At 33.9% G+C, this 15,026-nt stretch overlaps 1 protein-coding gene and 1 long non-coding RNA gene across 2 annotated transcripts; both read right to left on the bottom strand.

Annotated features, from left to right (window-relative positions):
* Positions 1–430: 430 nt before the first annotated feature.
* Positions 431–1,254, bottom strand: LOC123676679. Its single transcript, XR_006746993.1, has 4 exons — positions 1,228–1,254; positions 1,093–1,164; positions 702–791; positions 431–651 (listed from the first exon to the last, which is right to left on the bottom strand). It is a non-coding gene; the product is annotated as an uncharacterized LOC123676679 (long non-coding RNA).
* Positions 1,255–7,289: 6,035 nt separating this feature from the next.
* On the bottom strand, positions 7,290–13,319 carry LOC123676365. The gene is made up of 4 exons (XM_045612232.1): positions 12,475–13,319; positions 9,651–9,722; positions 7,637–7,726; positions 7,290–7,447 (listed from the first exon to the last, which is right to left on the bottom strand). The coding sequence occupies exons 1-4, from the start codon at positions 13,201–13,203 to the stop codon at positions 7,355–7,357; spliced, it is 984 nt and encodes a 327-aa protein (XP_045468188.1). The 5' UTR covers positions 13,204–13,319; the 3' UTR covers positions 7,290–7,354.
* Positions 13,320–15,026: the final 1,707 nt, after the last annotated feature.

The raw sequence follows: 15,026 nt of genomic DNA, 5'->3' as shown, positions 1-15,026 counted from the left end.
TAAAAAGATTAGTATTAGATAATAGTTTTATTTTAATTTAATTTCTCTTTTCCATTTGTACTTCCAATTCAGGAACACCCTGTATTCCTTAGGTGCAATATCAACATTTGTAGCGTATGGGAAAGTCAGCAGATGAGATTTGCAGGCTCTGTGGATCAGAAACAGAAACAGGCGAACACATGGTATGCAAGCTGGCTGGCCTAAGAACCATTCATATGGGTAAGCCGGTCCTGGATACCAGAGAGGTAACGGTCAAGGCCCCTAAGGAGGTTCTCGGTTTTATTAACGTCATTGACGACCTCTTTGGGTTTCCATGAATGAGTAGGGTAGAGAACAAAAGATGTAGATGGTCGCAGTTCCCGGAAGGCTTACCGAGCCCCAATTTCAGTCTTTTGTGGTGTGTTTTCTAATGATGCCTCATTCCATTCCCTTTCAAGTAACAATCACTATTCTTTATTTTCAATTGAATAACTATTATCATTATTCCCATTGGGTGCAACATATCTATATCAAATGGAAAAATATAAGATCAGGTTGAGCTTTTGCGAATGACTTGAGCGTGTGAATTGGTTTTCAGTCACAGTTTTTCTGCATTTCTACTTCTCTGAATTGAATGAGATAGACGAGGTAAGTCGATATACAAGACACCATCTGAAAAGAAGCAGTTAAAGGAATAATATAGAAGTAATATATCTACATACCGAATAAATAAGTGTCCAATTCAAAGGGAAAAATCCACCTACCGATATGTCCAACTGGTTGAGTTTTGAATTCAGTAAAAACAATTCCATCTGAAATTTGAAATCAATAATGTAATCTTTTCCAGTTACATAACATTCAAAATTCGAAATGAATTATGTAATATTCGCTCAAATAAAAAAATCTTGAACCGTGACATCAATTATGAGGCAGAAAATTCAGCTTTTACAATGAACTATACTATTGACTATATGTTTGTGGGAATCTGAGAGAGACACAAAAGGAAATTGCCAAAGTCTCAAAGGGTGCAATTAGCGTTTCAGTAAACGAACTTCTAGAAGCTTCTGCCTTTTCCTCATTTGATCTGTAATGAACAGATAAGCAAATACTTACACTCTTATAAGGCAAATTATTCCTCCCTATTTTTCTTTCGTTATCATAAATAACTTCAACAGATTCTTTACTCTGAAATAAAAAAATATAATGTTATTCGCATTTAGATGACGAATATATAATCAAAGGTAATACCACGAGTGCTGCAAATATTATCGATAAGTACGTTAGGACGAGTATGTAACTGTAAATTATCGATGAGGAAGTAGTATTATCAGTATAATCCCGAATGATTGGCTGGAATAATGCAATGTTAATAATGTTATTAGCTGAAACCACCAAAATGTCAGATTTTGACATGTGAAAAAAATAATCAATATGATCAGCGGAAATATACTGGGTGATTCACCGCGATTGTCTATTAACGACGTTTATGGGAAACTGATCATAATTTTGTGCTGAATATTTGCATGTTGAGGTTTGAGACAATGATTTTTTTTTATTCTAGGGGCGAAGTCTAGCCAAGGCTACTTCACTCAACTCCTTAACAAAATACAAATAAAGGAAAAAAACAAAAGTAAAAATTAATGAAAGGAAAAAAACATAAATAATATACATCATGAATAACTCCAAAAATGAATCTTATCAACAAAATCTGTAAATGGCTCAAAAATAAAACATTGTTCATTTCTTTTCTTAATGAGTTCAAAGAAGAACCCCCAAACGCAATTAGCATCTCATTATGCAATTTCAGGTGAAAGAGCGCTGAAACATGGCTGAACCAAATCGAGGCAGCATGAGCCTCCGCCCAAGCCTTAAGGCAACATCTGAACATCTTTTCTGTAGACCAACTTGGCTTTCAAATAAGGAGGAATGCCCGTACTCAAAATTTGATATACTGTAATACTCATCTGAAGCCGAAAAATATTTTCGAACCCTGAGCCACGCTAACCCATTTATTCAATCACTGATCCCTCTATCGTATTTTCTCAAACCTAAAACGTAGCGGCAGCACGAATTCTGCACTTTTCGCAACTTATATCTCTCGATGGAATCTAGGCAAGGATAAAAAACTGTGAATCCATAGCTCAGCTTGGACAGCACAAGAGTTACGCAGAGATACTTACGTGAATGAAATTCTAAAAACTATCTCTGGCGATACAAATAACGTAGTGTCAGAAAAGAATTCCTCAACAGCATCGAGACATGCTCCCTGAATCTCAGTCGACAATCTAAAAATACTCCAAGGTTCCTACAGCAGGAGGAGGATGGAATCTTCTCAACACCTATCATAACCTCAACCTCCGCATGAAACGTTTTCGGAAAGAAGGGTATATAGAAACATTTTTTAATGTTTATTCTCAGATTGTTCCTCCTGCAATACTGCACAATGCTTGACAAGTCTTCATTTAACCGTTCAACAGCTATTGAAATGGCCTGAGTGTGCAATGAAAAGAGATGTCAACAAAATTAACAACATTATACATATCAGCTATATATAAAAGGAATAGCAGAGGACCAAGAACGGAACCTTGAGGAACACCCGAAGTTATCAGGCAGTACTCCGAAAATGCATCACGTAATTTAACGTACTTATATCTACCAAAGAGATGGGATCTGAAAAATCTCAAAGAATATTGATCAAAACCGTAATAACTTAATTTAGCACAAAGCAATTCATGGTCCAGCCGCTAGCGTATCAAACGCCTTTGCAAAATCTAACAGGATGAGAATTGAAGCATGTCCCCGATCCAAAACGTGTAGGATATCATCTGCTACATTTGAAAGAAGAGTGGTAGTGCTATAACCCCTTATTAAATTGAATTCTAGAAAAAAGATAATAAAAATGCTAGTTTAGTATTTTAAAAACGGCCTTCAATGTTGAAAACCTAAATTCATCTGATTTTATTATATGACGCAACATCCCTATTGTAATCAATTAGTTGTGCAGGAAAAAAATATATTTTTGGTAACTGATTTCAACATTTCTCCTCGCAAAATGCTTTTTCCAAGCTCAAAATGGGACTATTTATCTCTTTATTTTTTGTTAAAAAAATGCAATATTGGCAAATATTTAAAATGCTGGAAATTTCGGAATGTCTACTTACTTTGTCAGCCAAACCCATACCCGAAACGATAAATATGGATACTTGAGAGAATTGGATTAAAGAATTGGCACAAATTAGCATCCCCAAGCCTAAGAAATTGTAAGAATCCTTAAAAATGAAATAATAATAGTCGAAGGATGAATAAATATCCAACAGAATGCTAAAAGTCGTTAGTCCATTCCTAGTGATTATTGGTCCTGTGAATACATCAAGAAAATCCTGGGCGTTCTTATTCAACTCGAACCAAAATCTTTTTATTGCTCTCATATTCTCCAATTGAATATTATTTTCACAGAGATGCAGAAAATTTTTCATCAATATGAGACGGTTCAAGGTCATGGTAAAATAAAACATTTGAAATAAAACATCAAAAAGAAAAGAAGAATAAACTAATAGGTAGTCGATCCAGTCAAACACGACATTTTCATAAACTAAAATTATTTCGCCAAATAACATAAACAGATATAAAAATATTTAGAAAATAATATTCAATATTGTAATCTTCATAGTATTTCGTATGTCATTTTCATCTCTTGATAACTCTTCACCCAGGATATACAAATTCGTGAGATTTTTCTCCAAGTCCTCTGTGTGTCCATAAAAACTCAATATAATATGAAGGGAAACACCAATAACACATACTGAAGAATATCTCAAGAGTAGTGATTGCAGATCTCCTTTTCCAGAAAGAATAAATAAAATGATGAGAATCTTTGAGGTAAAGATGATAACACATATACATTTATTTCGAGGAGGTGCTCTACATTGTACTGTTCGCTTACTGGAATCCAGAATAAATGTGGGATATAATGGGAATCTATTCCAGATGGTGAAAAACTTATGGAAAGAAGGCATCATTGGTATACCAGCTGGTCTTTGGTTTCCCCAATATATCTAAACTTGTATAATTGAAAAGCTTTCAACCACTTTGCCGTAATTCATTTTGGTGATGATAGATTGATTTTACCTCATACTTGTGTATGTTTGAAATATTATTCATCACCTAAACATCTAAGAACTAATTCATTAATACCGATCAATGCATATAATTAATTTGAAACCATTCTCCTTACTCACACAAGCTGGGTCACATATATTTATTCTTGTTCCATGTTTTCCATCAGATCATTTCGTTCCTTCTACATTCTATATTCATAAAACATTTTTATTCATTCTTACCTTATTCGGTTAAATTAATCGATAACATAAAGTGACGAAATCATTAAAAATCCTCTATTTGTCTTCATTTCTTTTTTTTTCGGATAGTATCAGATTAAAAACAAAGTAAGTTGATAATAGGGATTCACGGCTCGGCTTGATATTCAAGCTATTTAGCTCAAGCCCAAGCTCAAGTAGCTTGAGCTCTACTTGAAATCAACTCAAGTTCAAGTCAAGTACCTAGTAGTTTTTCAATGCCAAGTCAAGTATTTATTATTAAATACCTTGAAAAACTACTACTTGACTTGAACTTGAGATGATTTCAAGTGAAACCCAAGCTACTTGAGCTTGAGCTTCAGTCAAGTAGCTTGAATATCAAGCGAAGCCGTGAATCCTTCTAGTCGTTAAAACATACCTGATAATGACTAATTCAAAGAAAAAAAATCACCGATGATACAATAAATTTTGCATCAGCGTGTTTGAACAAAAGATTCTAACAATTTTAACGAATAAATATTATACAGTGTGTTTCACCGCGATGGCCTATTAGACGTTCATGGAAAACTGATCATAATTTTGAGCTGAAAATTTGCATGTTGGAGATGGAGACAATGATCTTTCTTCTTAAAATATTTTCAGATCTCTACTGCCGGTTATACCGGAAACATACCATTACTTTCTTATTTCAAATGGCACACCCAGTATATTATTGCATCATCAGATTGCCTATATGATGACAATTTCATCAATATACCACAGCTTGGGTAAAAACCCCATGGTTCATGCGTCAATGGGATTTTCATGAAAAAAATGGTGGCGACGAGGACTTTTTTTTTTATTTCTGCAGAAGATTTCTTGGGACCACCCTGGATCTAATTTTTTGCGAAAAACATTTTGTCTCTTTCGTGTTTGGCTAAAATGAACCGTTGTGGATATATGTAGTGTTTTTTGCTTAGAATGGTTATGACTTAATCTTTTAAGGACAAACTACTGATCATACATATTTGAAAAATCTAAAGTTGAATTAATAGTACATTTCACCTATAATTGAATGATTTCCCATGATTGGCAATACTAAACTAAAGCTTCAGGTGATTGTGATTAAAAGAATCAATTAACGAAAAAAGTAATAAGGAGTAATGAATGAATTAGAAAAATAATACCAGAAAATTAAGGAAAATAGAGAAAATTATCTTAAAAAATGCATAATCTGAAATTCACAATTATGTACTAATACATCTTTTCACAGCAATTTCCAAATTTGAAACCTGTTATTGAAAAACTCTTTATTCTTTTTTTTATTACCTTAGATCTCCATAACCAAATGACTCAATTAAAGTACCTGAAGAGTTTTACGTAAGAAATCGAAATTTCTTATTTTTTTCTATAATAAGTTACTTTTTCTATTCCTATTACTAAACGTGCATTTTAGGTATTCTCAAACATTTTTTTTTGTGCATCAATAGCACATGTGGGTCATCTTTTATAATTAAGTGGTAGTTCTAGCTACAGTTTTCTCGACTTGAAGGTCTCATGAATTAGTACAGGGCAGTTTTATGGGACATATTCGGTTTCAATATTAAAAATAATTATACATATTTCTTTGAACCTGCCTCTACCTGCACTCTCAACTAAAAGAGTGATTATATTCCGAGGTAAAATATCCACCACTTTTCTAAAGAACAAGCCACTAGAAAATTTTAGCAAGTTAATCACATACGTTATAGTATCCTTCCAACTATATCTACTTAACTTGTTAGAAAAACCCATGCCGAAACAAATAAATATCGAAACTGTAAAGATCTGGATAAATAAATCTGAAGAAAGTATCATCCCTGAGGCTATATAGGTTCGCTATATGCCGAAAACTCACATCTGATGATTATGGATCCTGCAAAGAAATCGAGAAAATACTGGTTGTTTCGGTTCAATTTAAACCAAACTTATACTCTTGCTCTGACGTTTTGTTACTCATCAGTATTCTCACAGTGGAGAATGGTCTTTATCAATTTGAGTCTCTTCAAACTCATGTGAAGATAAAAAACTTGAAACAGAATATCGAAAAGACGAGTAGAATGAATCATAGGATAAACAGCCCAATCGAATTGAATATCATTTTTGAAAACCATAAGTAATTCAGCAAATGTCATGAAGACACACGAGAAGATTTCAAAAACAAAACATAGTATTGATACCTTTGAAGTATTTTCAAAAGCAATACCACGAGTGCTTCAAATATCGTCGATATTTTTTTCTTTTCCACGAAAACTTCCTTATTTGGCAAGAACATGAAAACGAACCAATTGATAAAATTCCAGATAAACACTCGAGAAATGTTATATTCAGGCTTTGTGGGGGGAGATCACATATTGGAAAAATTTTTAGATTCGTTTGACTTTTAGTTTCTCCGGAAATAATACCAACTTTCGTTTTTTGAATGTGACACCTAATTTTCTTCATTTATAATCAGATTACTCATTGAATTTTTTATTACTCAAATGAAAGAGATTGTAAAAGTAAAAATGCGGATGTACAGCAATCTTTATTGAAATACATTGACAGAGTGTTCTTCTGGTTTAATGATCAGAAGGATTAAGAGTTAGCATGCGTTGAATATGGAATGTATAGACTGTATAGAGAATTTGATGATGCATAGTTCTCCAGACAAAAGGGCCACTTATTCCTACTGTAAGACTATAGTAAATTTATATTTAGAATAATTGTCAATGCTTGCCGCGCAGAAGCAATATATAGGAAAAATGCGTAGTTAGTAAGAAAAGTCCATGTCAATGAGTACTAGTTTATATTATCTATTACTGTATATAAAGTGTTATATTAATCAGTATAGTTAATGTGAAAGGTAGAAGTTATTGCTCGATCCCAACCCTCAAAAACTAGGACAACATATTTTCAGATTTAGACGCTGCTAATCTCAGAAAGAAAGAAGTTTTTTATTGTAAAAAATTATCATTTGACAAACAAGTACTTCAAATATACTTTATTGACAAAAAAGTTATTATTTCTCTTCACTGTCTTATTATTTGAGAAATATTGAGTTATGGAGCTCCCGTCGTAGCTGCTGTTCTACTCTGTTCCATTTCTCTGAATTGAATCAAATAAACCAAATAAGTTGTAATTCCTGCTACCATCTGGAACAAGGAAATAAAATATGCAAAAAAACTGCAAACTTGTTCGAGATAGTATAATCAAAGGTTGTGTATGTGAAGGTTTTATTTGTGTGTTTCTTTTGTTATGACCAGAGTCAGAAGATTTCTTCGCTATAACCCTGACCTCTTAGCCAGGAACAATAACATCTTGTATGTCATCAAATTACTTACAGAATAAATTAAACTCCAATCCAGAGGGAAAAAACCACAAACGGAGAACTTGAGTTCGTTCAGTTTTGATTTCAAGAGAAATAATTCCATCTGTAAAAGAAAAGTGGTTCAAGTGTTTGGGAAAATGGAATTATCAAAACAAAAAGTAGCTCAGAAGGAAAAAGACGTCAAAATAAAGATATATAAACGAATGAAAACGAGTTATTTAGTGATTAGGTACGATAAAAGTTCTGAAAATCTCAATTTTAATGGAAGTTAACTCTACATTGACTTTATAACTTATTTTTTATGTTCTCTCGGAAAAGTTTTGAAAGAGAAACAAGTCACATTAAATGGAAGAAAAATTCAGGATTTCACCGAATATTATGTGAAAGAAGAGAAATAAACAATTTTCAAAATACTGGAATGCTGATAAGTGATTTAATACTTGGTATTGCCACCCCTTGCGTTAATTACAGCTCGGCAACGAAGGTTCATACTCAAAATGAGTGATCTTAAAATGTTCTGATCTAATCCTTCCCAGATTTCTCTGAGTTGCATTCCTAAGTCATTAAGAGTAGCTGGATGAACTTCTCAGCCTTCTATTGGGGTTGTCCCAAACCTGCTCAATCGGATTGAGGTCTGGTCTTCTTGCTGGCCATTCCATTCGATAGACTTCAATCTCTTCAAGGTACTCCTGAACGATGTGCGCACGATGGGGTCTGGCATTATCGTCCATAAAAATGAAATTTTCACCAATGTATGGGGCAAATGGCACTACATGCTCTTCAAGAATATTCCTTATAAACCCATCAGCATTCATAGCTCCATTATCAACGACCACTAGGTCTGTGAGAGCAGTCAAATATACTGCACCCCATACCATATTCGATCCTCCCCCGAAACCAGTAGTATTCAGGAAATTGCACTGAGCATATCTTTCATGTGGACGTCTGTTTACAAGGGAACGTCGATCACAATGGTAGAGGCAGAATCTAGACTCATCTGTGAAGAGAACTCTTTCCCAATCAGCCTCTTCCCAATGGATATGCTCTCTCGCAAAATCCGAATGGGCTGGGGTAAGAGCTGGGCCTCTTGCCGCGACACGAGGCCTCAAATCATATTCTCTGAGGCGATTTCTTATTGTCTGAGTGCTAATTTGCACCCATGAATTTGCTCAAGCTGATTTTGAAGGAGGCGAGCGGTTGCAAACCGTTGTCTCAACGAAGAAACTCTCAAGTAACGTTCTTGAATGGCAGTTGTTACCCATGGTCTACCCTGTCCTGATCTTCGGACATTCATACCTGTCTCCCTGAATCGCTGCAACATTCTGGACACACTTGTATGGGAAACTCCGAACATTTCTGCAATTCTTGTGTATGTCCACCCTTCTTCTCGCAAATCTACCGCTTGGGCACATTCCTCTTGGGTCAAATTGTGTGTTTCGCATTGCATAGCGATCGAGTGTAGAAAATCAAACAAAAGAAAAACTATTGATCACTAGAATTGATCGAGAACAACTGATTTCAGAATGGAGCCAATACATTCAAAATCTGATTATCGCATCTTTTTTTATTCCTGCTAGGAAAAACATCTGTATTGAAAAAAAATGTTGAAAGTGGATAACATATGCATGCATATCTAATTCTGAAAAAAATAATTATCATTGAGAACATCTTCAGTTGTAGAATAAATTTGAGATTTCCATAATGTGCGTTAATTTGTTTGCGCAGTGTATTTTACTTCTGGGTGAAACAGACCTAAGACTGACAAGTCTATTCAGGATATCATTGCCATTCCGATCTTTTCATTAATATTCTAAGCTTGAAATGAAGCTCCACAAACATCGATCATCTTATTGTAGCTACTTAGGACTGAATTCAACGAGATTTCTTGTGAATTTTATAGTCTCATTCTTCTTTCACTAAAGACATTTCGACAAAAATTGAGTTGAAGAAAATATTATTTGTCGATATAAAATTATAAGGTAGGTAAATGAGTTTTTTTGAAGTAGGTATTGTTGGTTAGTACTCACGCTCTTATAAGGAAGATTTTTCCGGCCAATCCTAGATTGGATGTCATAGATATTCTCTACAGCAAGCTTGCTCTGCAACAATAAAAAAGAAACATGACCTGAAATAACGGAATTTGTCATTGTAATTATCTAAGAAGCATTCGTCGAGTATTTTCAATTATCAGGTTTGCTTGTCTATAATACCTTCTTTTAACACAAAGAAGAAACTTGTAGCTGAATAGTATAATAGATTATTAAGATCAAAAAGAAGGCACTCTAATGTAAATGTCAAAATAATGACATCATCGTCCCAAAACCACAACTTCTGATATATCTTTTTGATATATTCTTTTTCTAGTCTAAAAATACAATTTCAACTAACTAAACAACCAACCAGTATAAGCCTAATTTTTTTCTAGGATGATATTTCTTGAATTCCAAAAATCAATTACATTCGTGATATATAAGAAATATGTATTTTCTTGTTTCTGTAGTTTAGGAAGGAATAATCATCAGACTATAGATAGGTAGTTATATTCAATAAAAATAGCTCACCTTACAGACAGCACCTTCAGAAAGTTTGATAAAGTGCAAACAGATCCATACCAATAGGACATTTTCAAAGAATAAATTGAGCCAAACAATCGTAGAAGAAGAATATCTCCATAGGAATTTATCGAAAAAAATTAATATAACGTATATGTTCGAGAGTAATTTAAAAGCAAATGATTCTATTCTGAAAAATAGAATTTTTTGAAATATCTCTTGGAAATTTCTATGAAGGCATTTAAATTTATGCTGAAGTTGATTGTATTTCTTAGAACACAATAGTTCAGTGTTATCCGTTGAATTTTGTACTACCATTCCAAAGAGATGGTTCGATATCATGTAAAGTGAGGAGTAAAATAGTTGAAACTGAATATCGAATATATCAGCTACGAGATCCAATATTAAAAGGAAATTTGAACTGAGACTAAAACTACTAAAAGCGAAAGCAATCAGAGTATTCAAATTATTGAGAAGAAATAAAAACATAACCGAAAAAACTTTTCTATATATAGATCTAGTTTCCATTCGGAACCCATTTTTCAGAATGATTTCATGGATTTCTTGAATTTCTTTGACGGCATTAAGCATTTTTCCCTGGTTCAAGTGACAAATGAAGATCGTCAAAATTGCTTGTATATTTGAATAGACTTTAAGCAGATTGAAAAATATGGACTGAGAATCTTTCTCCACAAGAGTCATCTCTATCAACCAAATAAAGGAAGAAAAGAGAAGAACAGTCCAAATTAATCTCGAATATCTTTTTTCATTCACAAAAACGTTCTGGCGAAGTTTAAAAATTGGTAGTAATTGAGAATGATTCCATATCTTAAAAATTGTATTCATGCCGTACAATAGATCATTCTTCTCTTTATTAATCTCGAGGGAATTCATCTTGTGTCTTTGAGTAATTATATCTGAATGAGAAAGGTATTACACCACGTATTGTTTTCATTGTTAGTAAATGTGTTATTTTGCTCGTCAAGCGAATCAATATTATTTTTTAATTGTTGATTTATCGATATCAGTCATCGAAGTGAATGTACCTTAAACACGTTCATGCATTAATTAAATATTCAGCAGTGGTAATGAAATTACAACTCAGGGATGATAATAGCTAAGACCTTGGTCTGGATTTGGATTTGGACTGTTCATATTGTTATCTATAAAATAGATAATCTTCCGATTAGCTTTTGCAAACTATTTATTGTTTCGCCCTTTTCAACCCTCTTCTTCTTGTTTCTAGATGCTGCTTTTCTTGTTCTTACCATCTACAGGCCTACAGCAATCTATTATCTGCCATCTGTTTCAAATGTTCATTCCAGAATATTCTTCTCGCTCGGATCCTCCTTTCTGTTTGCTTCAGTTTTCTTCTTTGATTTCATTGATTAATTACGTGATTACCCTAAGTACTTTTATTTCATTTGTGCGTGTCTTTCTCTTTGTTTCTGATGGATCAGCTCCTGCTTCAGTCGTGTATGTCATTTCAGTTCTAACAAATGCCTTGTAAATTCTCACTTTGCTATTGGTTGTCATGTGGTAATTTTTTTAAATTGTGTTTCTTAGTGCGCCTGATATTCTGACCTTTTTATTCATCTGGTTTCTCACACTCTCATGCCAACTTTCTCAAGTGGCCTAAAGCTCTAGCTGACATCGGCATGGTTCTCTGGCAATCACCATGCTCTTCGTTTTAGATGTTAAGTTTCAGATTCTTTTTGTAGAATGTTTGAAGTAACCACTGTAGACCTATTTCACTAGTCAGCATTAACCCTAATTGTCAGTATGCAGTCGATGGTTACCTCTTGCCTCCCGTAGACCACTGTAATGATCTGGACATCATAGTGTCTTTTGATTTGAGCTGGTCTCACTACGTAAAGCTAGACAGATGATCTACACGTTTTAGAGACCCATTAGGAGTTGCAGCCTGGTAACATATCGAGCACTGCATTGCAGCTATGTGCGTCTTTTGATAGGATATGCTGGACCAGTGTGGTCCCTCCGTGATCGTATTTTCACCACTAATCGTTTCCACGAAATAAATTATTTGAAAATTTACAAAAAGAATTTAAACAGACCAAGAAACAACTAACACTTGTATTGAAAAATCTCATTGTTTTCGAGAGCTAAAAGAAAAAAGTAAGTCGTACTAGATGCGTACAATACTCGGTACGATACGAAGAGAATATTATAGTGAAAATAAATTCATCTGATATGAGTTCAAATCAATGAGATTATTTGTGTACCTAGTAACCATTCAGAAAATTGACAGTACTCAATTCAATCAACGTATTCCACCTACCTGACAATCAATATTAACATCTAGGTAAACGACATAGATGACCATGGACAATTCCTTAACAACCCAAACTGTCAAAGCTATCCATAAGACTATATGAGTTCGAAGATCTAAATCAGAGCTGAACAAAGTCATGTTTAGAAATAAGCATACTGTGATACTTATACTGGCTAACATGTATCTGGCCAAAAATATGGAATTGAATATCATAAACTTATCTGTTATCACATGAAGATTACTTAACAATGTCAAAATTATTTTCATGTTACCAAACGAGTAGATTTTGTATCTCAAATATTCTTTCAAATCCATGAAGTCACAGAAAACAACACACCTTATAGTGACGAGAAATTGTTGCACTTGGATGTCTATAATATAGTGCAAATAATTTACCGTGATATAGATAATCATATAATAAAACATATAATAATCTGGGTGGAAGGTCCAAAAATTGAAAATATTCAATATATCGACAAGAAGTAGGAATATATATGAAGTTGTCAGATATATACACCAATTGTGTACCATGTTGTTTTTCTTTCTCTTTCTGACACCAATTTTCTGTTGTAGCTCATTGATGATCTTTGTATTTCTAGATAACTCTTCTATTTTCGCAACGGCATAGTGAATTATTAAAACCGATAACCATGTCTTACAACTCAAAAACATGTTGTAAATGATATTAGAAAAACTGTCCACTGGACTTAATAGTTTATCATCATACATTTTCATGAGAAAAACGGTCAGGATGGTGTGAACCAGAAAAAATAAATGTTGAGAATATCTTTTTTTGTATTTGAATTCTTCATCTGTAGTAATGTAAACGAATTCTGGCAAAACGAATCCATATTTCCACATTTTAAACAGAAAATTTTGTGAGGAATATTGATGATACATTTTGTGCGCAATTATATGTGAAATATTTAAACTATCTTTGTGATGATGAACCTATTGGAATCTTCACCTTTCACCCGAATGAAACATCTATTGTATGTTCTCTGTGACTCAATTGAATAGGTTTACCTTTATCATTTATGATAATGATTTGGAAATACTATTTGTGTCAATAGTTATTAGCCCCTTTCTTCTGGATGCATAATTATGTCCATGACTTGACATATTAGATATCATTCAAGTAGACAATTTGATGATCGATGAACATGTGTTCAAAATTTCAATGAACTTCGAGCTATAGCTATCCAAAGATTTTTACAATTGGTTAAGTTATGTGTTAAGTAGTCTGAAGATGAATAATTCAATCATATAGCGGGTAATTTTCTTAAGTCGAATCAATGAAAAATCTTGAAAAAGAATCATCTTACGGAAAAATATTTCGAATAAAAGGTTGTTTTGAATTTTATTTCCCTTCGTGAGGTGTCAACTTTGGAAATTCAAATTTGGAGATCAGGAATGTCGTGAAAAGAAACAATGCTGACAAAATCTCCAAGTCTAATAATAAATGTCGAGCAATGTGGAATTTGATTCTTCAAGAAACGAATAATAGGAGTAAGAATAGTAAAAAAGGAGATGACATCACTGCTGAAGGCTTCGGTCCATGTTACGCTACTGGAATTTTCGAAGACGCGGTAATTTGTCAGTTGATCGTATACCATCGGTCGGAGCGCGGATGCGCGGATCTAGAGAGAATCTTCTGAGAGATTTCCAATAGTTGTCAAGACTTCAGCAAGGATACGTACCTAAGATTTAGATTTCAGTCATTATTAATTTAATTTGAGATTTGAAGTCTAATTTATCGGCGAGAATTGTGTCGGGATTCTAGCTAAGTGTTAACATGAATATTTGTATTCAACAAGTAATAATCTCACTAGAAGGAATAAATTAAGTTGGAAACAGTAGTTTTTTTTAGATTCATCCATCTTGTCGAAAAGTATTTCAGGTTTGGTAGGATTCTTTTTGTCTCAAACAATTTCAACAAAACTCCTTCCCAGGTTTATTTTATGATAAATGTAATGATTTCTTTATAATTTCTTGTTGAGAAATCCGAGAAGGAGTTGTAAATTCAGTTAACATAATTATTCTATAAGGTGTGTGAATAAGTCTTTCCCGTTTTTTTTCAAATTTTGAGCCTTTATTGTGAGAAAATGGTTACAAATGAATTATTGAAAGTATTGGCCATCGCTAGCTACAACTTTTCCCCATCTTTCTGGCAACATACGAATCCCGTTGCGAAAAAATTCGACCGGTTTGGCCTCTATCCAGTCATCCACCCATTTTTTGGCTTCCTCGTAGGAATGGAAGTGCTGGTCAGCCAGGCCATGCGTCATCGATCTGAAGAGATGGTAATCAGACGGAGCAATGTCTGGACTATATGGCGGGTGGGGTAGGACTTCCCATTTGAGCGTTTCTAAGTATGTTTTCACCGGCTGTGCAACATGTGGGCGAGCATTGTCATGTTGCAAAATAACTTTGTCGTGCCTGTCGGAGTATTGTGGCCGTTTTTCTCGCAGTGCGCGGCTCAAACGCATCAGTTGTCGTCGATAGACCTCGCCTGTGATCCTTTCGTTCGGTGTCAGAAGCTCATAGTAAACCACACC

Source organism: Harmonia axyridis, chromosome 3 (assembly GCF_914767665.1).
Source record: "Harmonia axyridis chromosome 3, icHarAxyr1.1, whole genome shotgun sequence".
Taxonomy (NCBI): domain Eukaryota; kingdom Metazoa; phylum Arthropoda; class Insecta; order Coleoptera; family Coccinellidae; genus Harmonia; species Harmonia axyridis.
Note: the sequence above shows the minus strand (reverse complement) of the source record. Positions and strands in the feature narration are given on the sequence as shown.

Excerpts from the sequence above, each read along its gene's own strand:
- LOC123676365 (XM_045612232.1), bottom strand. The coding sequence starts at position 13,203 with ATGAAAATGTATGATGATAAACTATTAAGTCCAGTGGACAGTTTTTCT. Across the intron at positions 9,723-12,474 it reads ATGTTAATATTGATTGTCAG|AGCAAGCTTGCTGTAGAGAA; the intron begins GTAGGTGGAATA and ends TTATTGTTGCAG. Across the intron at positions 7,448-7,636 it reads ATTGGAGTTTAATTTATTCT|ATGGTAGCAGGAATTACAAC; the intron begins GTAAGTAATTTG and ends TCCTTGTTCCAG.